Below are 27,072 nucleotides of genomic sequence, written 5' to 3' on the forward strand. Positions count from 1 at the left end.
CAGTATTTTAAAATAAATAATGTCCAATTTCCTCTGAACCCATAGTAGAGTTAAATGACCACACATTTCAGCTAGATACCCATCCCATGCCCACTCTGCAATTTTAAATATTTTAGACAGATCTATGTCCGCAAGGAGGCAGAGTTATGGAAAATAGGAACAAGTAGTAGAAAACAATAAGTAAGCAAAGGACTATAAAGCCCCCTCCCAAAGCACCTTTCACCTGGACATGGAAAGAGATTGAACTGTATAGGAGAAACGAAGAGGAAACCAGGAGAATAAAAAGAAAAAATAGAATAAAGAGAAAGTGTCCGTGGTGGGTTGCTCAGTACAGTTAGGGCCAATTGAGTTGGAAAGGCCAACCAGAAACTACAGTATGCAGGAATCTGGTGTTTTGTTTTTTTTATTTTGACATCCAGGCATGGAAGCTGTCAGAGATTTCATGTGAATAATGCCCAGCCATAACGCCATAGATGGAGGGTCCCTCTTTTTCCAGAGCAGTGGAAAAGTGCTGACTTGCCGTTTTTTCGCTGTTTCACATCTGATAAATTTTTTAATAAAAAGTGGTGTGTGACTGTTGTTCATGGAAAAAAATTAAGACCTACCAGAAAAATAAGCTCTAGGTTTTTTTTCGGTGGAAAAAATAATATAAGACCCTGTCTTATTTTCGGAGAAACACGGTAGCTATACCAACCAAATAGATTAATACATTGTGTCGCTTGATATGGTTTTTCATAGAAATGCTTTATTATAGCATTTTCAGTGTGGCTTTTATTGGGCATCTGTTAATCCTTCTGTTAGGGATCATAGGTCTTATCAACACATATTCACACACGATATACCAATTTTGGGGGTTATTTGTTCACCTTACTTACCACACTCATACACACACTTAACCCTAGATGCAATTATAAAGGGGAAATCTGCTTCCACACTCCTTTACAGTTCACCTGCCATAATAGGCTACACAGGTGTGAGGTGCCTGTTTGCACTCATGCCCAACTTAAGCTGGCAGCACTCGCCACTTTACTGTACAATTAGACACTGGTATACCCACACCATGCACACAGTAGCACACAAAAGGGTGGTCGTTAGAGCCAAAAGAAAATCCTATTATATCTTAGATTTAATTTACATAAAAAGGTACCGTATTTTTCGGACTATAAGATGCACTGGACTATAAGACGCAGGTTTTAGAGGAGAAAAATAGGGAAAAAAAATTTTCAGGCAAAAAATGGTAAAATATTTAATATATGGGAGTTGTAGTTTTGGAACAGCTGCAAGGCCACATTGACAGGTGACCCTGCAGCTGTACGGGGATGTATAGGGCGTTTTTTTTGTGGGGCCAGGTGTAGACCGGGCATTTTCAGACACAGGGATACCTAATGTATATGTTTCACAGTAATGTTATACTTTTATATGTATTCTAGGGAAAGGAGGTGAACTTTTATTTATTTTATTTTTTATTATATTTTTTTTAAGTGTTTTTTTTTTTTATTTTTTACTATTTTAATATCCCCCGCCTAGGGGGCTTGAACCTGCAATCATTTGATTGCAAGTCCCATAGACGGCAATACAAGTCTGCAGGCCCCGGCAGCTAAGACACTCCCTGGTATCCGCCGGTCTATTACAGCAAATGCCGGGGACTGTCTTAGCTGCCGGGGCCTGCGGATTGCCGCGCTACTGCCGCTGAAGAAAACCAGCGGTGGCAGTAGCGCGGCCATGCTGCAAACCCACATTCAGACCATAAGACGCACCCTCATTTTCCTCCGAAATTTGGGGGAAAAAAAGTGCGTCTTATAGTCCGAAAAATACGGTATATTTCAGTAACCGTAAAAAAGATGGAATAAAACCAAAGACAAATACAAATGGTGTGGAGAAACGGGAAAAAAACCTGAGTTTAAGTCTGACCAATTGAATTGGCACACGGGACTATGTTCTTGCTCTGTCTTCTGAGCTGTGGGGCACAATGATTATTGCACCAGTTACACTGCACATCACAATGACTATACCAATTACTCAGGCAGGTTGACACATTGGAGCGAACTCCTCTTTGACACTGAGCACAACTGTTAAAACACACAATTTGTACTGTATGATATAAACTATTTCATCACAGCTTCTTTTTTTATTTCAAGGTGGTTGAAGTTGGCCATTTCTGGGGTTATCGTATTGATAAGAGAAATTCAGATCTCCTTGGACATTTAGCAGCCAAAATCAATAGTCTTGATCTGATCCCTCTCTCTAGACGTCCTCATCCAGATCTGGTGTGCTTGGCTCCATTTCAAGCCTGTGACAGCCTCCGATATTACCGTGCTCAGATTCTGTACATTTCTGGAAGAGATGCTGTGGTAAGTTGTATAACTTCATGTGGATGAATTCTTGCTTTTTCTGTTCTTCAAGACAAGGTTATTTAGTGGAATGAAAAAAATCTGCACACTGATTGTAATACACTGTTATTTAGTGATCATAACAGTAAAGACAAGTAACAAGACAGTTTTACCTTTAAAGAGGACCTTTCACCATATCCGGGCACATGCAGTGTTATATACTGCCGGAAAGCTGACAGTGCGCTGAATTCAGCGCACTGTCGGCTTTCCCGATCTGTGCCCGGTGTGAAGAGCTTACGGTCCGGTACCGTAGCTCTTCTATGGTCAGAAGGGCGTTTCTGACCATTAGCCAGAGACGTCCTTCTGCCTCGCGGCGCCAGTCACGCTGTGCTGTGGAGCGGGGAGGAACGCCCCCTCCCTCCCTCCCTGATAATGCTCGTCTATGGACGAGCTGTGTGAGCAGAGGGAGGGAGGGGGCGTAAGCTCTTCACACCGGGCACAGATCGGGAAAGCCGACAGTGCGCTGAATTCAGCACACTGTCAGCTTTCCGGCAGTATATAACACTGCATGTGCCCGGATATGGTGAAAGGTCCTCTTTAAGTGTCTTTTTACAACTTTTTATAGGGAGTCTGTCAGCAGAAAAATGGTAATTAAAGTAATCCCAATACCTTGTAGTGCTGTTTATACACTTGTCTTTGTTATTCAGCATTGAAGTTCTATTTAGAAAATCATTGCTTTAGTCATACGCAAGTCAGGTTTGTGTTTCTTATCTTCTCTTGGTTTTCCTTTGTACTGTAGATCAACACTCCAAACTGCTGCCCAGTTAAGGCTAACACCCCATGTAGTGAGCCACAGCCAAAAAATGAGGTGGAAAAACCTGCAATGGAAACGCATTAGCAGTCAGCAATTTCTATCAGTGATAAGCATCCTCCTGCATACTGGCATTTACCTGTGCCAATCCTTTTGTCATTCTGCCTTCCAGTGCCCCCTATACTGCTTCTCAGGGTCAATAGTACTTACCATTGCCCCTTCAGAGGAACACAGCTCCCTGCAACCTTCTTTGTGCCTCCTGTCAAAGCAGTCTACCAGAGCTGCTTTCTGATTTGTCACTGATCTCTATACTGGATCAGTGGCACAGCTTTTTCTTTTCTGCCAGAAACACAGACACTTTGGTGTTAAATCAATTAAGAAATTAATTATAATTAATTAAGTCAGTTAAACAATAATTGCACCATTAATTTAACACAGACTGTGACAGCCCCTTTGGTGTTAATTAAATTCTAATTAATTGATTAATGAATCAGGCATTCGTTAATTACCTTGTTGGGTCATCAATTAATGGGGAAAAAAACTTTAAATAAATACGGGTAGATAAAAAAAATTTGGTGCTCAAAATACCCTTCCACCCCCCAAAATACCCCCCCCCCCCAAAAAAAAAAAAAACAAAACAAAAAAAAAAACAGTTTTATAACAACCTGTATTATCACGCTGTTGCTTACTGCTGAAGAGGCATTCGCCTTTTTCTGTGAAGACTCAGTCTCTGGAAGTGGAGAGGACAGAGTTTTTGTTCACATCTTCCTCAAGTTCTAGTGAGGAGCCTCTGTTGACGTCATAGGGGTAGTAGTTTGCAAACATAATCACTTTCAATTGACCCTATGTTGATTCACCCTAATATTTATTTGCTGAGCAGTTTATTGCAGTTATGCCAGTCACTACTAATGATGCCGAAATGCACATGTTTTGGAGTCTTTTACTGAACACATTCGTCAAAACATCCCACTAGACTCTTATTCGAATGATCAGTCCCCACTATACTTACTAATCATGCCAAGAACACGATTTGAAGCTTTACAATAATTTCTTCATTGAATAATAAATAATAATGATGATGCATGTCCACCCCAAAATAACCCCTGTGACAATAAACACTTCAAAATTCATCCATTAATTGACCATTATAATCTAAAATTTACAGAAGCATCCACTCCACAAAAAAAAAGAAAAAAAAAGTATTTCAGTGGTCAAATATCTAGATACTTGTTTGTGTCTTTTTGTTGTTCTCACTGCATGAACCGAAACCTTATGTCACACATGTTGTTTAATTAATGAATTTCCTTCTATGTGCAGATGGGAAGAGCCTCCTTTTTACCTGTGTTTTTATGATTGTATTTAAGACTGCAGCGTGCCACGCTCTTGTATGTCATGACTAAGGGGTAGACCGAATCGCGTAGGCTAAATATCTTTGTTTGCTGCACATGGACTTTTAATGTGATTTCCTTCACTTAAAATAAAAGTTATGATTTAATCAATACGGATGCTGGATTGTTGTGCTGGATACCTGATTTATATGTTCCATTTGTTTACATTTGCTTCTTCCTGGTGGTTTGCTTTTACTACAACTCCTATGATTCCATGGGCTGCACTGAGAGCTGACTCGCTCCCCTTCCCTTTCTCACTCGCTTCTCCTCCCCCTCCCTTTCTCACTCGCACCCTTCCTTGTGTCATCGGCAAAAATACTAAATGTGAGAGGAGCATTCTCGTAACTGATTGTTTGAACAGGAAACTGCAACAAGACAGAAAATGCAAGTATATTACAAAGTTGGATGGGGGTCATGGGGAAACATATTAAAATACAACTTTATCCTCGACAACCCCTTTAAGACCAAAATATGCCCAGTCCTGATGGGGTTAAAGGTTGTGAGAAGTGGGTGGATTTAGCAGGAGGGTGTGATTTGTATATCCTCTTGCTGTGGATGTATTTGCAGATAATATGTGGAAGCTGGATAACCCCTTTAAATTTTGAAAAAGCGGGACTATCACTGCCCCTTTCAAGTTTCCAGTAAGACTGAAGCAAATCATGTTATAATTGCATTTATGACATTAAAAGGAGTCAATATGATACCAATCAATGAAGTTCAATATTAACCGGTTAAGGACCGCTGGCCGTAAATTTACGGCCAGCAGTCCTGGTCTCTAAGACCAGCCGATAGTAAATTTACGGCCGGTCTTCAGAGACTCACTAGGCAGGGGGTGGGGCGGGGGGAGGGCAGGGGTTAGGTGTTACTGACACCTAACCACCCCCTCAACAACGTTCAGTCGGACTCAGTTCCGACTGAACGTTTTAACCCTTTCGATCCTGCCGTGAAACATCACGGCACGATCGAAAGGGATCCGCCGCAGATTGAAGGTGATCGGCACCCCCCGCGGCGAGATCGGGGGGTGCCGATGTCAGTAGAAGGTAGTCTGGGGTCTGGCCAGTGACCCCAGACTACCGGAGCCCCCACATACCTGGTTGATCCTGCCGACCGATGGAGGAAGTGAGCGATGCAGCTCACTTCCTCTGCAGCTTACAGGACACGAGCAGGCTCATGTCCTGCTCGTGTCCTGTCTGCTACTGTGCTGAATCAGCTGATGCTTTCATCAAAGCATCAACTGATTCAAGTGTCCTAAATGGACACATGAAAAAGTTAAAAAAAAAAAAAGTTAAAAAAAATAACGTGTATGAAAAAAGTAATAAAGTTATAAAGCCCAAAAATTCCTTTTTCTCTATACAAAATGAATTATATAAAAAAAGGTACTAAAAATTAATAAAAACAATGCATATTTGGTATCGCCGCGTCCGTAACAACCTGTACAATAAAACTGAAATAATATTTAATGTATACGGTGTACATCTGAAAAAAAAAAACGGAAAAAACCCACCGGAAGTAATGATTTTTCACCATATCACCTTACAAAATATGCTATAAAAAGTGATCAAAAAATCATATGCACCCCACAACAGTACCAATAAAAAGCGCAGGTTGTCCCGCAAAAAATAAGCCCTCAACCAACACTGTCAACCGAAAAATAAAAATGTTACGCCTCTCAGAAGATGGCGATGCAAAAATCACTGATTTATGTCCCCAAATGTGTTTTTGTTCTGCAGAATTAGTATCGCATAAAAAAATACTATAAATGAGGTATCGCCGTAACCGTACTGACCCACAGAATAAAGGCTACATGTTACTTATACTGTACGCTGCATGGCGCAAAATTTAAAGGGTACAACTCAATGCCAGGATTGATTTTTTTTTTTTTTTTTTTAAATCCAGCAAGAAAGAGTTAATAAAATGTATTCAGTATGTTGTAGGCACCCAAAAATGGTGTCATTACAAAATACATCACATCCCGCAAACAACAAGCCCTTATATGGCCACGCCACCAAAAGAATAAAGAAAATATAGCATCTACCAATGTGAAGACAAAAAACCCCAAAATCGCCAAATTATTAGAATACAACTGGCGGCGTCAGGAAGGGAATATATAAGCTGTGCGAGCGAATATCAGGGGACACCCCAGATTTACAGCTTATGAGGGAACAGACACCAGAAGTGACCCCCAAAGTGACCCCCAGAGTGACTCCCCCAATCATAGGAGCTACTGGGACATAGTAGAGAATTTGGTGTCTGCAATGTTTTCCGCACCGCTTATATATTCCCTCTTCGCCATCCGCCGTGCAGTCACGTCCGGATACTAATACTCACTACACCCCCTGAGAAATTCTTTGAGGGGTGCAGTTTTCAAAATGGGGTCACTCCTTTGGGGAATCCACTTTTCTGGTACCTTACAGGCTCTACAAACATGACATGGCGTCCAGATACCAAACATCTGAATCTGTACTCCAAAAGCCTCATCGCGCTCCTTCCCTTCTGCGCCCTGCTGTGCGCCCAAACTGCAGTTTATGCCACATGTATGCCACATGTATGACACTGGTGTACCCCGGATAACGGACGTAATGTCATATGTGGGAATAAACTGATATTAGGGCACAGCCAGACACAGAAGGGAAGAAGGGTTATTGGGTTTTTGGAGCGCAGACGGTTTGGTTTTTGGATGCCATGACACTTTTGTAGAGCTGAAACGCCAGTAAAATGGAATCCCCTCATATGAGACCCTATTTTGGAAACTACACCCCTGAAGGATTTATCCAGGGGTACAGACAGCATTTTTAACCCCCAAGTTTTGCTATAACTTATTATCCATAAATGAATACGAAGCTGATTGTGAGAGGTGAAAATGACCATTTTTCCAGGAACCCGTCATTTCAGTGCGTAATATGTTATGCCCGACTTGTATCAGAGATGAACGCTCTGAAAGCTGTTGTGCCCGGGATACCACCCGCTTACCAGTTTTTGGAGTGTCTCTGCTGACATAAGTTGGGCACAACATATCGGGTACTGAAATGGCGAATCTCTGGAAATTTTTCATTTTTAACTTCTCATTATCAGTTGCGATTTCATTTCTGGAAACTAAATAAATGCAACACTCAAGGGTTAAAAATTCTCGCTACTCCATTTGATAAATCCCATCAGTGGGCTAGTGTCCAAAATAGGGTGACATGTCTGCGAATTCCACTTTATTGACAATGCAAAAGTGACGTCCAAAAACCAAACTGTGCTCCAGAAACCAAAATAGCGCTCCTTCCCTTCTGCGCCCTGCTGTGTGCCCAAACTACAGTTTATGACACATGTATGACACTGGTGTACCCGGGATAACGGACGTAATGTCATATGTGGGTATAAACTGATATTAGGGCACATGTATGACACTGGTGTACCCGGGATAACGTACGTAATGTCATAAGTGGTTATAAACTGATATTAGGGCACAGACGGACACAGAAGGGTTATTGGGTTTTTGGAGCACAGATGGTTTGGTTTTTGGATGCCATGACACTTTTGCAGAGACCCTAAACTTGCCCCTACAAAATGGGGTTTACAGTTACCTCCAGGTTTCTCCAAAAGGAACATGGCCCCCAGAAAGTCCCTCTAAATCTGTACCCCAAAAGCTAAAAAGCGCAGTGCTCCTTCCCTTCTGAGCCCTGCTGTGTACCCAAGCAGCAGTTTACACCCACATATATATTTTTTTTGCCCCTCGGGATGGCCCCTTAATAGTTTTAGGAGTGCAGGTCTCTGACAACACAAAGTGGGTGCAACGTATTGGGCACCGAAATGGCATATTTCTTTCAAAATTTCAATTTTCATTTTGGACATTCATTTTTTGGAAGCATTTTAGGCACAAAATGATAATACCCCTTGATTCATTCCATGACAGGTGTAGTTTATAAAATGGGGTCACTTTTGAGGGGTTTCCATTGTATTGGTACTTTAGGGGCTCAGCAAATGTGACATGGCACCTCAAAACTATTCCAGCCACATCTGCCCTCCAAAATCCAAATACCTCTCTTTCCATTCTGAGCCTCACCATGTACCCATACAGCAGATTATGGCCACATATGGGGTATTGCCGTGTTCAGGAGAAAATTTGTAACAAACTGTGGGGGGCTTTTAATTCTTTAACTACTTGCAAAATTAAAAATATGGCGCTAAATGGACGATACATTGTGAAAAAAAAGAAATTTTTCATTTTTACGTCCCGATGTTAATAAAATCTGTGAAACAGCTGTGAGGCCAAAATGCTCACCAAACCCCTAGATAAATTCTATGAGGGGTGTAGTTTCCAAAATGGGGTCACTTTTAGGGGGTTTCCACTATATTGATATTTTAGGGGCTCTGCAAATGCGACATGGGACTTGAAAAATATTCCAGCAAAATCTGTCCTTCAAAAGCCAAATAGCGCTCTTTCCATTCTGAGCCCCGCCATGTTCCCATACAGCAGATTATTACCACATATGGGGCATTTCCGTGTTCAGGAGAAATTGTTTAACGAACTTTATGGAGCTTTTTCCCCTTTATCCTCTTGTGAAAATGAAAAATTTGGGGCTAAATTGACAGTGTATTGGAAAAAAAGTAATTTTTCATTTTCATGCCCCAATGTTAATAAAATCTGTGAAACAGCTGTAGGGTCAAAATGCTCACTATACCCTTTCATATGTTCTGTGGGGGGTGTAGTTTCCAAAATGGGGTCACTTTTAGGGGGTTTCCACTGTATTGGTACTCTAGGGGCTCTGCTAATGCGACATGGCACCTAAAAATAATTCCAGCAAAATCTGCCATCCAAAAGCAAAATAGCGCTCCTTCCATTCTGAACCCCGCAATGTACCCATACAGCATACTATGGCCACATATGGGGTATTGCCGTGTTCAGGAGAAATTGTTTAACAAACTGTGGGGGGCTTTTACTCCTTTATCCCCTTGTGAAAATTAAAACTTTGGGGATAAAGTGACATTTTAGTAATTTTTCATTTACACATCCCAATGTTAGTAAAATCTGTGGAACAACTGTAGGGTCAAAATGCTGACTATACCCCTTGATGAATTCTGTGAGGGGTGTAGATTCTAAAATGGGGTCACTTTTGGAGGGTTTCCATTGTTTTGGTACTCTAGGGGCTCTGCAAATGAGGCATGGTGCCTGAAAATTATTCCAGCAAAATCTGCTGTTCACACACCCAGTGTCGCTCCTTCCCTTCCATGCACTGCTGTGTACCCAAAAATCAGTTTACGCCCACATGTGGGGTATTTCTGTGCACGGGAGAAATTGCATAACAAAATGTGAGATGCATTTTCTCCTTTAACCCTTTGTGAATGTGTTAATTTTAGGTCTAAATGAATGTATTAATGAAAAAAAATGAAATGTCTAAATTTCACTTCCATATTATGTTTATTCTTATGAAAAACCTAAAGGGTTAACAAACATCCCAAATGCTGTTTTGAATAATTTGAGGGGTGTAGTTTTGAAAATGGGGTGATTTATGGGGGTTTCTATTATATAGGCCTTTATAATTCCTTACAGAACTGAAGCGGTCCCTAAAAAATTGGTTTGGAGAATTTTCTTGCAAATCTAGAAAATCGCTGTTACACTTGTAAGCCTTGTAACGTCCAAAATAAATTAAAAGACAATCAAAAGATGATGCCGATATAAAGCAGAGATATGGGAGATAATATTTATTCATGTATTTGGGTGGTATGACTATCTGCCTGAAAAGCAGAGAATTTCACATTTTGAAAATTGCAATTTTTTCCAAATTTCCATCAAATTTCCAAGTTTTTTTTATAAATAAATACAAAAATATTGATTAATATTTACCACTAACATGAAGTATAATGTGTTACGAAAAAAACAATCTCAAAATCATTTGTGTAAGTTAAACCGTCTCAAAGTTATTGCCATTTAAAGTGACACATGTCAGTTTTGAAAAAAAAGGCCTGGTCTTTAACATACTTTTGGGCCTGGTCCTTAACCGGTTAATTTCTATTACCACTCCAATGAATGGGCCTACACTGGAGTGTGACTCGAGCCGCGGTCGCCACAGCTGATTCAGCTGCGGAATCCGTGGAAAAAAAAAGAAGCGAGCAGCTCCCATTGAAGTCAATGGGAGCCGTTATTGGCAGCGGATTTTGAGGTGGATTCCGCCTCAAAATCCGCTGCCAACAAAACTCAGTGTGAACATACTCTTAGTTTTCCTGCAATAGAAAAGAGATTTTACACTCCGATCGGGATCAAAAGCGGTTAAGTAAGTTGATATTTACTAAGCTCCCGTAGTGGTGACTGCAGGTAGCCAGAATTTTATCATGTACACTTTAGAGGGAAGTAGAGAAGACCTGGTACTAAAAAGTTAGCCATGAAAATTGCTGATAAATGTGTTATTGCCTTTTGTTTCTCAGTATACTAATATATTGAGCATGAGCTTATTATGCTTGCATCTCGCACTGGGATGTTTCTGTCAGCCGTACACTATGGATATTGAATGGAGCACATACATTAGGCTGCAAAAGGGCTCAGAGATTTATTTATTTATTTTTTAACCTAAAATAAAAATCGTGATTAATTGGGCATGTTACCGCTCTTACTATTAATGGCAACTATTTAGGCCACGCCCCTTAAAATTGGATTTCTGTTATTTTTCTATTACGGTAATTGCCCGGTCCATGCACACACAGTCATAGCTTCTTTTTTTTTTTTTTTCTTTTTGGTTGGGTTGTTTTTTTTTATAATGTTATCTGTAATTATGAAAAGCATATCAACCCTTTTATTTATATGGCCCAGTGAACACCATTGTATGGATTAGTGTCTGGCCATAGAAACCTTAAATGGGTTGGCCACTTTCAGAACAATAGTGACAAACAAATGTACAATAAAAAGATATACAATTTTCCAATATACTTTCTGTATCAATTCCTCACGGTTTTCTAGATCTCTGCTTGCTGTCATTCATTCTGTTACTTCTAGTGGATAAAAGTCTGACCATGGTCATGTGATTTACAGTCCATGGTCATGTGATGAGCACACAGGTGCCGCTCGTTACAGTCACAGCACAGTAATCAGACATCTGCCTGGTAATCAGCTGTGCACCTGTGTGCTCATCACATGACCATGGACCGTAAATCACATGACCATGGTCAGAGTTTTATCCTCTAGAACAGGGGTAGGGAACCTTCGGCTCTCCAGCTGCTGTGAAACTACAACTCCCAATATGCTCCATTCACTTCCATGGGAAGTCCAAGAACAGCAGAGCAAGTATGCATGCTGGGAGTTGTAGTTTTGCAACAGCTGGAGAGCCGTACGTTCCCTACCCCTGCTCTAGAAGTAACAGAATGAATGACAACAAGCCGAAATCTAGAAAACTGGGAGGAATTGATACAGAAAGTATATTGGAAAATTGTATATCTTTTTATTGCACATTTGTTTGTCAATATTGATCTGAAAGTGGGCAACCCCTTTAAGCAAAATATGGAACAGGTTCTATTCATGTAAGTTTTTATGGCTAGGACTAGTCTATGCTATTGAAAGTGTCTGTGGAAAACTAGGGCTGCATATAGATGCTATCCATGTGCTGTCTGTTCTTTTTCCAAGGACCTGTCAGGTGTATGGTCCTGTGCATTGAGGCCTTAGTTAATTGAGGTGGACATTAACTTAACCCCCCCTTGAAGTATGTATTTATGGCTCCTGCATAGCGATTATAGATGTTCGATCAGGTTTGGACTTCAGTTTCTCTGGTTGTCTATCTACACTTCTGGTTGGGGAAGTGAAATGATGATGCTTACTTTTCAGAGCATTGTATCCTGTCCAGTTAGTGAATCTTTAATTCCCACCACAAAGACCTGAGAGGGGGAGGTTCATGTTTCTGTGTCTTGTCAAAAGTTATTATTTCTTGGTTTTACGTGAATAAAGGTTGCTTATTGTTTACCACCATAGCTAACAACCAGTCATAACCATGATTCACTTTTCTAGGTCCATGGACCAAACATATACTCGTACAACATGTGGCTCTGGGTTTTGAATCTCCTCCATTTTACTTTTACGGATTGTTAAAGGATTATCTTATTTCCATGAGTCACAACTTGCTTCGGTCCTACACTGCTGTTAGTCAGGACCAGGAAAGGTTCTTTATTAACTGACGGCAAGATGAAATAGTGAAACTTATTAGGATGTGATGACTGTAATATATCAAAACGCAAAAACCAAAGAAACATTAACTTCCTCACAGATCTCAGAATCATTAACTCGTAAGCACAGATCTTCCAATATAATATACAATAGATAAAACATAATATTTATTGAGACTCAATAAAAAACGACCCCATAATCAACAAAAAAGGTGTATAAAAAAAAAAAAGGAAGGTTCCAGTAGGTAATGTAGCATCACACACTAGGGCATGCAGCTTGTTAGCAGCAAGAGCAACACATTGGGTGCAGGAGAACAATACTGAAAAACCTAGTTACCCCAAAAATAGCTCCTGCCCTAACAAGGGCGGTTCCAAAACTGACCCTTACAGCCCTATTTATGTGTCCTTCCTGACCCGTTTCGCATAAGTGCTCATCAGGGGATATTTAGAAGAATAACCCCAGTGATCCAACTGCAGAGCTTCAAACCCTGCGTGCAGGGGAGTTCATAGTAACCTCACAGTTACAGAATTACACAAATCTTAACCTTTAGATTGACGCTGTACAGTGACTTGTGGCAGATTTATGCAGCATGGTGGCTGAGTGGTTAGCACTGTAGCCTTGCAACGCTGGAGTCCTCGTATTTCCTCCCAACATGTCAAAGCATATAGGCGATTTAGATTGTGAGCCCTACTTGGTGATTCACAATGTCTATAAACTGCTGCGGAATAAGTTGGCGCTGTATTGTACAAATGAGCAAAATAAATTAATCTTGTGTTGCTCAGGTTAGTGTCTAAATCAGAAAACTGCTTGGAAGTCTGTCCTCAATTGTGGCCGTCTAGTCTTCAAATTGATGTAGACCTTGCTGAACATTGTTTTCTTATCACACCAATGTTAATCTTTTTCAGGTCTTCTTTGTGGATTATGGTAACCAGTCAAAAGTTGATCTGAGTCTTCTCAAAGAAATTCCCAGCCATCTTCTAAACCTTCCTTTTCAGGCAAGGAAATTGCTCCTTTTTTCTTGCTTATTTACTGGCGAACTATATCTGTCTACATTCTGAGATCATTTCTTTTGAATGGTTAAAGTATTTTGCAAATGCTTCTGGATACCCCTCAGGGAAACATATGTTCTTCAGATATTTAATGTGTGTTTGTTTGCTTAAAAACTCTGCTTTTCACTCTTGGTTTTATTTCTTTAGATTGTTGATTATGGATGTGTTTTCCTGACAATAGAAATGCTGTGTTTTTGAGTAAGATGCCAATAGGACTGCTGCAGTTCCCCAAATGTGAAGACTCAGATTTAGGCTACATTCATGTGTATGTGTGTGTGTGGCCACTCTGTGGTTGTAAGATATGGGATGTATGAACGCAATTTTTTCAGAGAGCACAGGCTACAAAATGATATAGGACCTGTCCTGAGTTTTGCCCCAGGCTTACGTATATGGCTATGTAAACAAGCCTGTGATACACAGATCTGCATGCTGAATAGCCTCAACATTTGCTAAATTCTGATAGAATCCTGAATGTTTGTGATCCTGTAGATCAATTTGTACTGCAGTGAAATGCATACACAATTTTTATATATCCTAAATCTGTCTCATCTATCTTCTCTGTGGCATGTGACTAACATTTCTTTGTGTTTTAGGCCCTGGAATTCAGGATCTGCAAAATGAGGCCATCTGCAATGTCACTGATTTGTGGAGAGCAGTGGAGTCGTGCGGCTAGTATCAAGTTTAACTCCCTAGTTAGTGGATGCACGCTTGTTGTGAAAGTCTTCTCTATCGTACACGGAATCCTGCATGTTGATGTCTATCGACATTTCGAGACTGTTGAGCAAGTCAGTATAAGAGACATTCTTATAGCTGATGGTTTTGCGGAACCTGCTGAGGAGTCTTATGAATCAAAAGTAAGGAGTTTTTAGCACCTCCACCAACTCTAGCTCTTTGCATTCTTAATAAACTGGTACAGTTGAAGGTTTTTTTTTATCTAGCCCTCCACTGTTCTTAAGCAATTGGTGCTGTTGGTTTTGACATCCTATATGTTACTGACTGGTTCACAGTTTCAGCCCAGGACTTCCCACCTGACATTATCTTTGGCACAAACATAGAATTGAATGGAGTGGCAGTGTGCATTCTTGACCATTCTCCGTTCATGTGGGGATTTGGGACATAAGACCCCTTCCTTCTCTTTTCATTATCAGTAGGGGTTCTAGAACTTTGATCCCACTTGGCTAAACATGTTTTTACTGGGTAGACAGAATTAAACTGCTGCCAGGGTTGCCTACCAGCAGCTTATCTGTGAACCAAGGATTGGTCATGTTGAAATAACAGGCCTGAACCTCCCCTCCGACATCTGTAGAAAGTAACTCTTCAGCTGACTTTCTTTTTACCTGTGTCACAGTAAAAGCATTCGGAACAGCCTAGTGGTGTTGTAAGTCTTCCCAAATGTACTCAAACTGCCTTAGCTGGGAGAAGAGTGACATTCGTTGGGATTCTTTTTTCCCCCTGCATTTGTTCTTTTTTTTTTTTTTTTTATGTAAATCTTCATTACACAAAATCTAAATAAGGATTTGTAGCAACAAAAAAGTAAGATGTGCAAAACAACCCCATTTCCAAATACACTTTTCACACCATATTAATAGTAGGGGTCATAATGTGAGGACTAAGGTTTCTTCATTTTTTTAGTGATACTAAAGACACCCTATGTCTCTCCTTCCCCACTCATTTTTAAGCTAGTCTTTAGTCATAGAGGTGGAGCCAAGTAGCACTGTGCTGGAGAACAGTAATAACAGTAACAGGGTTTGTGTCTGTGGTTTCAGTGCTCTTTGTCTGCACATAAAGATAATCTTATCTTTTATGGCTTGTCATGATTCTTCTTGAATCAATTTTACTAAGAGTGTATTGTATGCCAGTATTAATAAATGGCCAAACTGACTTAGGGACCAAGAATTCATAAATCTGCTGTCCCTGCATCAATATTAATATTCACATTGGTTAGGAACTGGCGTAGAGTTCCATTGTACCTTGCACCCTTGGGGATGTGAACACTTTAGATAGAGTTTCTAACTAGGTGCCTGTCATATCTTCTCTAAAAGAAATGCCTCTTATCCCCCCTTTCTAAACTGCCTTTTACTGTAAAAATGACTGCTCTATCTGTTTGAGACAAACAGCAGGTCAGATGACTCATTTCTATAGAGGTCTATCACAGCGGGAAGGGGAGTAGTGTGCAGAAAGAGAAGGAGGTAAGACAGTAGCTTTGTCATAGCCAAAGCAATGTATTCACATCAGTACAGACCAGTCTTCTATATATATGTTGTACACGATTCTGGGGCTGTTTCCGATGAGAGTAGTTTTGACGCATCTTTGTTGCAAAAGCCTTTTTATTTCAGACACAGCACTTTGATCTTTCTGTGCTCTACTTGGCACTTTGAGAGTTGGCATAGTGGAGTAGAGATGAAGGCAGGCCAAGAATGTTACCAGGCAGATATCAGATGACTGAGCTTTGTCTGTAACAAGCTATGGACCTTGTGTGTCCATCACATGACCATGGTCTGGGAGTAAGCAGAATGAATGACAGCAAACAGATATCTAGAAAACTGTGAGGAACTGATACAGAAGGAATATTGGAAAATTGCAGAACTTTTGTTATACAGATAGTATCTTTTGGCTGTAAATGTTTGTCTGAAACTGGACAGTCCCTTTAATTTTTTTGATCAGTGTATGTTCACGTCATATACATGCATGCCCCTTTTCATGCACCTCATGATCTTATTTGCCTTGGCAGTAACTGCCTGGCACTGGTTTCTCCAGTTAAGTTTATTGTCATCTAAAATCCCTCAGTCCCTTTCCATGTATTTTTTAATTAATTAAATGAGCTCCTTTTGGATGGATTGACATTTCACAGCAAATTCTTTGAGCTGTCTAGATGGAACATTGGGATTTCCCCAGGAAGCGACAGACTAGGATTTGTTTAGATGTCATATCATCCGTTTTCTATGGAAATGTGTTGTGGCACGCAATTGGACATTTGTATTTATTAACACAGACAGATTGGCAACTGTAAAGCGGAAGGAAGATTCCTGTGGCATTACTAAAATTACCCAGGCAAGACATCTGTTCTGTATGTTTGCTTTACAAGCCAAGATTTCATCTCAGATATTGAGGCAAAATTCAATTACTTCTGTAGAAACAGTGTTATAATGGCAAAACCTACATTTTGTAGTGTTGAGGGCGTCACTGCGTCTGAAAAGTTATAGAGATTACTATATAAGTAACACCAGCTTGGGTGTAATGATCTGTCACTTGGTATAATGGAATTTAGGTGCTCAGAAAAGGCATCTGGCCGCGATATTCATATAGAAGAAATTTTCCGGCACTCAGTGGGATGAAGAGAAATCACGTGTTTATTCAAGGCATCGAAACATAAACGTTTCGGTCAAAACATAACGTTCATCAGTATAACTATAAAGAAAAGAAATATATTCATGCAGTCAATGAACCGTATGGAAGGAAAGTCCAAGGATCAAAAAATCAAACAAAAAGGTTACAGTATATCATCCAATGTGGATAAAGAACCGTTAACAAAAAATGATAAAATAACATAATGACATAAGAGTAAATGGTGTATAGCAAACATAATGATGAATAGAATCATCAGTGGTATTAGGGAGAATCTTGTAAGACCGACATGAGTACAGTGCAATATTAGATAATGAACAGGACATGATGACAATCCAAATTCAGGTTAGAGAGTGGTGCCCAGCTTACTAATACATTGGTCATCTGAGGAAGTAATAAAAGTGTCCTGCACAATCTTACCGGGTGCAGAGAAAGGTGCACTTCTGGGTGTCTGGAAAAGGTACAATAATGTATAAGGGTATGTTCAGATTTTGATGCAAAATCCATCTCAAAATCTGCCTGTAAAAACGTCTCTCATTCATTTCAATTGGAGTCCCTCACTGTCGTCCCCCCCCCCCCCCCCCTGCTAGCAGGGAAAGGAGCGGCATGCGTGATCTTTCCACAGATTCCGTGGCTCGAGACTCACTCCTGATTAGGCCCATTCATCTTTCTTCACACAGTGAGTGGAGATAGGATGGGTTGATTCTCCTCACAGTCACCACACATGTCTGCAAACTGCTTTGTCTGTGCACTGGACTAAACATTCACTACTGCACATCACTACAATGTAAGAAACGTCTTCTGCATACATTTAACTATTTTTATCTAAGCATATATTTGCATAGCCTTTAGATAGGCTGCTCCAAACATACCTTTTGTTTCGTAATCCTCTCAGCCATTTTTGAATTAGCTCGTTTTTATTGATATGTTAAAGGGGCTCTATCAGCAAAATCATGCTGATAGAGCCCCACATATGCGTGAATAGCCTTTAAAAAGGCCAATCAGGCAACGTAAATGTTATATTAAACTACCCCCCAGTTTTAAAATAAAACCCTATAAAAGAATGTGATCTACTTACGCATCGTGCACTGTGGGCGGGCATTCAGGGTCCGACGTCTTCTTCATCCACGCCTCCTCTTCCTCCGATGTCCTCTGGTCCCGTCCTCCTCCGGCGCTCGTGAACTGACATTCATAAAAAAAAAAAAATGGCCTGAGCGCATGCGCAGTAGCCGTAGTAGAAGCAATCAATGTCAGTTCGCGAGCGCCGGAGAAAGATGGGACCCAAGGACATTGCAGGAAGAGGAGGCGTGGCTGAAGATGGGGGGGGGGGGGTGTTAGTTTAATATAACATTTATGGTGCCTGAATAGCCTTTTTAAAGGCTATTCACGCATATATGGGGCTCTATCAGCATGATTTTGCTGATAGAGCCCCTTTAATTAACGAGCACGGAGCACCGGACGTTCACCGAGTAGTGTGTGCTGTGTGTACACAGGGGGAGGTGAGAGTTAGGGAAGGCTGATGAGTCCTCAGCAGCAGCAGACACTCCCTCCTCCTGACTAGACCCATTTATTGGTCCTAATCCGGAGTGGAGTGTGCGACTGGATGCCGGGCCAGTGCAACGGCATCAAGTCGCAGCTACCCGGTTTTTGTTCTGGAAACTGAGGTGGCCTCCGCTTCAGTTTCTGGATCAAAAAACCCCATGTGAACCCAGCCTTATAGTCACAACACAGAAGTTGGACATCTGCCTGGCAATCAGCTTGTGCACCTGTTTGTATATCACATGATCATGGACCATAAAGCACATGACCATGGTCAGAATTTTATCCACTGGAAGAAAGCAGAATAAATTATAGCAAGCAGAGATCTACAAAACCATGAGGATTTCATACAGAAAGCATATTGGAAAATTGTGCAACTCTGTATTATACAAATAATAACAGTATGGTCTTAATATTGGTCTGAACGTAACCTACCGCTTTAAGACACTCCCTAATCTAACATCTCACAGTTTAGCCCCCTTTATTATTCTTTTTCTCAGAATTCCCTCCCCACCACAGTATCACTGCCTGGTAACTAGCATGAAGCAGGGCCCTCACGCCTATTGTGTCATTGCTTATACTGCTGTTCTGTCTCTTCATATATGCTATACTGCTGAGTATGTTGGTGCTTCTTAAGTAAGCATTGTGATTAATCCTAGTAGTAGTGTATTTGTGAGTGCACTTCTATCTGACAGCTAGATCCTCTTGGCTCATGTGTTTCCCCACCACAAGTTGTGCTCATCACATATTTCACTGTGGATTGACTCTTCTAAATTTCTCATAATTTGCACAAAGTTCCCTATACACATGACATATCCCCTTAGCTTCAGCTAAAATCTTCCAGACAAGAGACCTTTCTTCTACTATCACAGTGACAAGTGTGATGCCTACAGAAACAACACTTTGGTAATGAATGTGTGAAATGTATGAAACCGTTCTATCGACTGGGGTCTTCATTTAGTAATAGCCCTTTTATAGTTCTCTATTCTCAGGATGTTATAATTTAATTATTCTGAATGTTGAGGCTTCTACCCCTGGATGTAAGATCATTGTCATTTTCTGTGTTTGACGGATTTGTTTCCTTGAGGACAAGTAACAGTTTTTTTTTGGCCAGGTAGTTTTTGTACTGAGTGCTTGTGGTAAACTGGCCATAAAATAGTTCCCTACTTTAATTTTCTTTCCTCTCATGATTTATTTTTGCTGTGGTGTTGTGGTAAAATTTGATGAAAGCAACACATGTGAATATAGGTTTATGCTGCGACCATAGATTGCTGCATTAGTTGTAAAATAGCGTAACTTGCTCAGTTGTCTTAAGGATTCATTCAAATTGAACTGGACTAGCATGACCAGCCTTATTAAATCAGAGATGCAATGAAATTACACAAAGTGCTTACATTGACAGTGACTGTCACGGTCTGTAAAGCGCTGTCGAATATGATGGTGCTATACAAGTAAGCTTAATAATAATTTACAAGCTCTATTTGTCAAGTTGGTAATGCCTCTGTCATCATAACTTTTGATTTTGCATCCTATAGTTTGGGTTACAGTCCACCTTCATACCTCTGTTTGAAAAGATCTTTTCAACCTCTATTTCTTAAGTTCTATTGTATATGCCACTCACCAAACTAGCACATACAGCAGCACTGGCTTCTATGGTCTCACAGTACATTACTGGTGTTTAGATGATATAAGTTCTATTGACCATTAGGATCTAGAGCAGGGATGGGCAATTAATTTTCCCATGGGGCTGCATAAGAAATTGAAACTATGCTAGAGAGCCGCGCCATGGCAAATTTAGCCCCACCCACTTCTACGTTGACAAGGCCCATTCCCAATCATCTTTCCATGTGCCCCCACACAGTATAATCCTCCTACAGTCACCCGTACATTATATGTCCCCACATTATAATGTTCCCTTCCAACTGCCCCACAGTATTAGGTCCCTCTCCTGGTGCCCCAGTATAAACTGGTGGAAACTAGAGGGGACACGAAACTGGAGCAGCTGGAGGGCGACATTAAACAGTGGGGGTAGTTGGAGGGGGGCAATAAATTGACATCTGGAGCGGGACATGAAACTGGGGGCAACTAGAGGGGGACATTAAAATCAGGAAGCTGGAAGCAGACATTAAACCGTAGGGGTAGCTGGAGGGTGACATTAAACTGGGGGCAACTAGAGGCAGACAGGTCCCCCTACAGCTTCCTCCACGGTTTAATGTCCCCCAGTTTAAGTGCCCTCTTCATCTACCCCCAGTTTCATGTCACCCCTCCATTTCTCCCTCAGTTTCATATCCCCCTTTATTTGCCCCATTTCATGACCCCCCTCCATCTCCCCCCCCAGTTTCATGCCCCCCCTCCATCTGCCATTTCTGCCCTAGTATAACATTCCCCTTCCATCTCTGCCCCTAGGTTACTGAGACACACACATATAGACAGACACATATAGACACACACACACACACACTCTCCACCCTGCATCTCACCTTACATCTCTCAGCACCTTATGACACACTCACATGTCTCCATCTTCTGCCGGCAATAAGACACGCCCCCTAGACACACATCCCTAGTCAAGCTGTGCGGGCCGGACTGAATCAGTCAGAGGGCCGGATATGACCTGCGGGCCGGGCTTTGCCCAGGTCTGATCTAGAGTCGATATAATCTTCTGAATACCAGAATCTCCTGTAGCTCCACCTAAGATTAATACGTTCAGCCACTGTCTGGCACTTTTGCAGAAGGGTAGGCAGCAGGAAGCACCTTGAGTCCTGATCAATTTGTTCTCCTTTTCACAACTGCTCAATGGACAGCAAGGACCTTGAAATGCAGTGGAATTAGCAATGGGAGTATTTCTGATCTTTAGGACATATCATTTTAGAGCATTCTGGAAATTTGACTAGTGTTGGGGTAGAATTTAGTTATAATCCCCAAACTAGGGATCTCACCTGTTTAGGTGATTACATATTGCTTATTATCTGTCTTCTGTGAGCTTTTAGTTAAAGGGATCCTATTTTGCGGCCGCAAAATAACGCGGTGTATACGATCCTAACTCCCATTGAAATCAATGGGAGCTTTTACGGCGCGCAAACTCTCACACGCCGTATACGTGCCACATCACGCGGCACGTTACATCGTGTGAAGGCGGCCTAATTTGGTAAAATGGCAGAAAATTGTATAGCTGTGATCGTAATAAGTAGTGATTTAGTTGTATTCTCATTATTTCACAAACATCTCTGTTGTTCCAGCAAAGCAATGGTGTGCTGACTGAACTGTTCTGTGCCAGTAACAAAAGTGAGATGATGAACAGACAGGGCTTTAACAAGAGAGAAGAAAAAGATCTCATTGACAGCCTGCTGGAAAGCTACCAGAATAATCAATTTGGTTCTCCAAACAGTAAGGTAAGAAAATCGCATATTCTAAATGGGTGCTTCATTAGAACATGGATTTAGAAGTTGAGTTTCTTGTGGTATAATGCATCATATATTTCTGTTATATATTTTCGGTTGCACTTCAATAAAACCAGATAACATGAAGTACAACAATCAAATGTTCTACTATGCATATTATACAAAATTATATTGTTCTGTCAGTCATTGACAGAATGACCTAATTCTACTCCATGGGTACAAATGCAGTCATAACTAGAGATGAGTGAACACTAAAATGTTCGAGGTTCGAAATTCGATTCGAACAGTCGCTCACTGTTCGAGTGTTCGAACGGGTTTCGAACCCCATTATAGTCTATGGGGAACATATACTCGTTAAGGGGGAAACCCAAATCCGTGTCTGGAGGGTCACCAAGTCCACTATGACACTCCAGGAAATGATACCAACACCCTGGAATGACACTGGGACAGCAGGGGAAGCATGTCTGGGGGCATAAAAGTCACTTTATTTCATGGAAATCCCTGTCAGCTTGCGATTTTCGCAAGCTAACTTTTCCCCATAGAAATGCATTGGCCAGCGCTGATTGGCCAGAGTACGGAATTCGACCAATCAGCGCTGGCTCTGCTGGAGGAGGCGGAGTCTAAGATCGCTCCACACCAGTCTCCATTCAGGTCCGACCTTAGACTCCGCCTCCTCCGGCAGAGCCAGCGCTGATTGGCCGAAGGCTGGCCAATGCATTCCTATGCGAATGCAGAGACTTAGCAGTGCTGAGCCAGTTCTGCTCAAGTACGGAATTCGACCAATCAGCGCTGGCCAATGCATTCTATTAGCGTGAGCTGAGTTTGCACAGGGGTTCTAGTGCACCCTCGGCTCTGCTACATCAGATTGCTACATCTGATGTAGCAGAGCCGAGTGTGCACACTCGGCTCTGCTACATCTGATGCACACTCGGCTCTGCTACATCTGATGCACACTCGGCTCTGCTACATCTGATGCACACTCGGCTCTGCTACATCTGATGCAGAAGCAGAGCCGAGTATGCATCAGATGTAGCAGAGCCGAGTGTGCATCAGATGTGTAGTTGAGCAGAACTGGCTCAGCACTGCTAAGTCTCTGCATTCGCATAGGAATGCATTGGCCAGCCTTCGGCTAATCAGCGCTGACTCTGCCGGAGGAGGCGGAGTCTAAGGTCGGACCTGAATGGAGACTGGTGTGGAGCCATCTTAGACTCCGCCTCCTCCAGCAGAGCCAGCGCTGATTGGTCGAGTTCCGTACTCTGGCCAATCAGCGCTGTCCAATGCATTCCTATTGGAAAAAGTTTATGTCACAAAAATCACAATTACACACCCGATAGAGCCCCAAAAAGTTATTTTTAATAACATTCCTACCTAAATAAAGGTTATCCCTAGCTATCCCTGCCTGTACAGCTATCCCTGTCTCTTAGTCACAAAGTTCACATTCTCATATGACCCGGATTTGAAATCCATTATTCGTCTAAAATGGAGGTCACCTGATTTCGGCAGCCAATGACTTTTTCCGATTTTTTTCTATGCCTCCAGTGTCGTAGTTCCTGTCCCACCTCCCCTGCGCTGTTATTGGTGCAAAAAAAACGCCAGGGAAGATGGGAGGGGAATCAAATTTTTTTGGAGTTTGCCACGTGATGTTCGATTTGAATCGAACACATTGAACAGCCTGATATCCGATCGAACATGTGTTCGATAGAACACTGTTCGCTCATCTCTAGTCATAACCAGACCATATTTGGAAAAATTAATGTATAGCAGTGGTAGGAAACCTTTTTTGTACAGCACGCCAATTTAAATAAAAAAAAAAAAATTACATCAAAGAAGAGGTACTCTGAATGCCATGCAATAATTGTAAGACTGACAACACCTATACTAAAGTCATATACCATAAACCTTAACACAGAGAAGTGCTGCCACAATGTTTCTGCATGTGTGCATTTACTGCTATTTTTTGAGATGCATCTGTATTTTCCCATTAGAAGCAATGAAAGTACATGTGCAGCCCTGAATTAGTGGTAAATGTATATGTCCAGGAAAAACTGTGTGACAGCACCCTTAGAGTGCGGACACAATGTATCGGAAAGCAGGAATAGCTGTATCTAGTCCTAGGCCAATGATACTTTCACGTCAATTTAAAGCTGCATTCACATGCTAGATTTGTACACAAAATATATACCATTTTTTTAATTGGAAAACTGCCTACTTTTTTTTCTACAAAAACACAGTTATACAAAATGTCCCATAGTGGCCCCTCCATATGATGTAATGCCCCATAGCTGCCCCTCCACATGGTATAACGTCCCATAGTGGCCTCTACACAGTATAATGATCCGTAGTGGCTCATGTCTGAGCAGCCCCTCCTTATGGTATAATGTCCCATAGCGGCCCCTCCACACAGTATAATGTCCCATAGCGGCCCCTCCACACAGTATAATGTCCCATAGTGGTCCCAACAAATTTTTCAAAAATTTGGGGTTCAGCCAAACCTGAAATTTTTGGGATTCTCTTCAGACCCCAGAGTGTAATAAGCAGAGGCCCCCAGATAGTTAATCAATCAAACAAAGAAACAAACAAAAAATTAAAAAGTTACTCACCTTCCCTGGAATCAAGCGCGGCTTCCTGTTCTCTTCGCACTTCTGCCTGTTGTCAGCCACTGCTGATTGGGTCTCAGGGATCACATTTGTGTCATCATGTGTAATGACGCCGACGTAACCCTGAGGCCCTATCAGCGATCTGACATTGGGCAGAATTGCCAAAGAGAACAGGTATCTGCGCTGAGGTGGTGATTTGACTTTGTTTTTTATTTCTGTTGCTCCCCAGAGTACAATAATAGCAATTTTGTTTAAAAAGTAACAAATCTGATGTGCGAATTCCCCTAAGTGCCACACCTTCATGGAGTGGGGCTGCCATGCCTGCAAAATATGCCTCATGTGCCACTCTTGCCATGTGTGTCAGGGTGTTGTGGACCTTGGATTTATAGGTTAATTTAAGAACTGGCCTTGTGTTTAGTACTATCTTGGCATGGTATGGTTGCCATGGTTAACTGTTCCACCAACAGTATATGAAATAGTTCAAATCACGCTAGAGAACAGAAGTGTGCCTCCATTTTCATTAAAATTTATGTAGATCATTTTTGGTGTTTACTGCTTACTCTTTTTCATTTCAGGTTATTCTTCATGGTCCCTTTCACCCCTATGAAGTCCAGTTTCATAGCATGATGAGAGTTTCCAAATTCAGGTACGTAATTACCATCAAGTACCAGGTAAAGTAGCACCTCCACATATATTTTTTTATTCTTTTTTTTTCCTGTTTGGTTTATGATGAAAGTTGTAGTGGCTGTATTTTGTGAATTATCATTCTGGCCCTTAGTTCTGTTATATGATCACCAATAAGACTTTCCAACTGACACAGCGTCTTATCCTTATCCTTCCCAATGTGAAAGTTTGGATGTTTGTTCCACTATCACGCCGCAACAGCCGAACGGATTTCCAATGAAATTTTGCACATACCTAGAATGGCACCCGGAAAAGGCAAAAACGGAGCACAGGGTGGGGGAGGGTATGTAGAAGGGAGGGAAAAGGGGGCCCAGGGTGGTGTGGGAAAGGGGGGGGTAAGGGGGCCCGAGGTCACAGGTTCGGAAGGGAGGAGGGAGCAAGGGAATGGGGGAGCGGGTAGGGAAAAAAGTGGGGAGCCAAGGGCGGGAGGAGAGGAAGTGGGCCGGCGGGGCGCAAGGTGTGGGGGGGTCATGGGCGCACTGGTGTTGGACGGGCCCGCTGCACCCACAAGGCAGAGGCAGGCGGCCGGGGTGGCACTGCAGGTGGGGCACACAAGGGGTGAGGCGGCCACGGACGAAGTCGCGGGTATAGCTAGCACATCATATGCACAGCGATTTGGTTTCTCTATTTTATTCCTGAGAGCCTTGATGGGACTCCTTATGGCAGGCATGTCAAACTCAGGGTATCCCGAGGGCCACATGAGTAACAAGAGGTTGTTGCGAGGGCCGCACACAGCAGCTAATGACTAGGGCCTAGGGGACTGATCACTAATACCATGCATCGCAAAAATCCAGCATTTCTATTGCAGGCTACATAGAGAAGCCTACAATAGAAAGTATAGAATGACAGGCTGGAGCCTCACAAGGCTCCCGGCTGCCATAAAAATGCACGCAGGCCCTGAATCTTGCTCCGGGTGCCTGCGATTGCTGGTAAAATGGCACCTCAGTTAAAGCTGGCAGACACCATTATTGTGTTGGAGTGCTGGGGAAGGGTTGGAGTGCTGGGGGGGGGGGGTGCTTGGGAAGGGGGGGCTGGGGGAGGGGGGCTTCTGGATGTCTGGCCCTTCCTTGGGCCTGAGGACTGTTTTTTCCCACCCACTTGCAATTCTTGCACTTGGGGGTTAATAGGAGCACTACAGACTGTAATGCTCCAATTAACTCCCAAGTGAAAGAATTACAAGGTGGGTGGGAAAAAAAAAACAGTCCTCAAGCCCAAGGAAGGGCCAGACAGACATCAAAAAGCCCCCCTCCCCCAGCACCCCAACCCTTCCCCAGCACTCCAACCCCCCCATCATCATAAATCTAGTATTTATCCCCTATACGTAGGATAGGGGTTAAATACTTGAAAAATCACAATTTCTTCTGCAGAAGCTTACCTGATTCTGCTCTTCAGCCTGCGCAGCGGTCTTGTGAGACCACGTAGGACGCAGGCACATGTCGGGTGTGGGCCTGATTACGTGGCCACGTCACCCGGCATGTGGGGAGGAGGGGGCGGAGAGGAGGGAGGAGGGGGCAGAGCGGAGCAGGCAGGGAGACCTGCTCTCTGCGAAGGGTGAGGGGCGGCCGCTGGAGCAGCACTGCGTCCAGCAAGATCGCCCCAATCCACCACTCACTTTCCCTGTCGAGACGGTGACACTAAGCCAGTCCAGGACAGTTTGTCCTGGACTGGCTTAGGTCAAAAAATGCCGTCCCCCCCCGGGGCCCCGGCATAGCGCCGCCTGAAGCGGTCGCTTCATGAGAGGTGCAGCGCTGCATATCCCTGCATATTGACCTGCTTACGTGAACAGCAGCCGCTGAT

General features: G+C 42.3%; 1 protein-coding gene across 1 annotated transcript in view; it reads left to right on the plus strand.

Annotated features, from left to right (window-relative positions):
• The window catches only part of TDRD9 (tudor domain containing 9), a 132,895-nt gene that overhangs the window by 93,844 nt on the left and 11,979 nt on the right, over positions 1-27,072 (plus strand). The window contains 5 exon segments of the mRNA XM_075282639.1: positions 2,139-2,351; positions 13,566-13,655; positions 14,303-14,563; positions 21,833-21,985; positions 25,167-25,237. Coding sequence (XP_075138740.1) covers positions 2,139-2,351; positions 13,566-13,655; positions 14,303-14,563; positions 21,833-21,985; positions 25,167-25,237 — 788 coding nt within the window.

This window comes from Leptodactylus fuscus, chromosome 7, assembly GCF_031893055.1.
Source record: "Leptodactylus fuscus isolate aLepFus1 chromosome 7, aLepFus1.hap2, whole genome shotgun sequence".
Classification (NCBI taxonomy): domain Eukaryota; kingdom Metazoa; phylum Chordata; class Amphibia; order Anura; family Leptodactylidae; genus Leptodactylus; species Leptodactylus fuscus.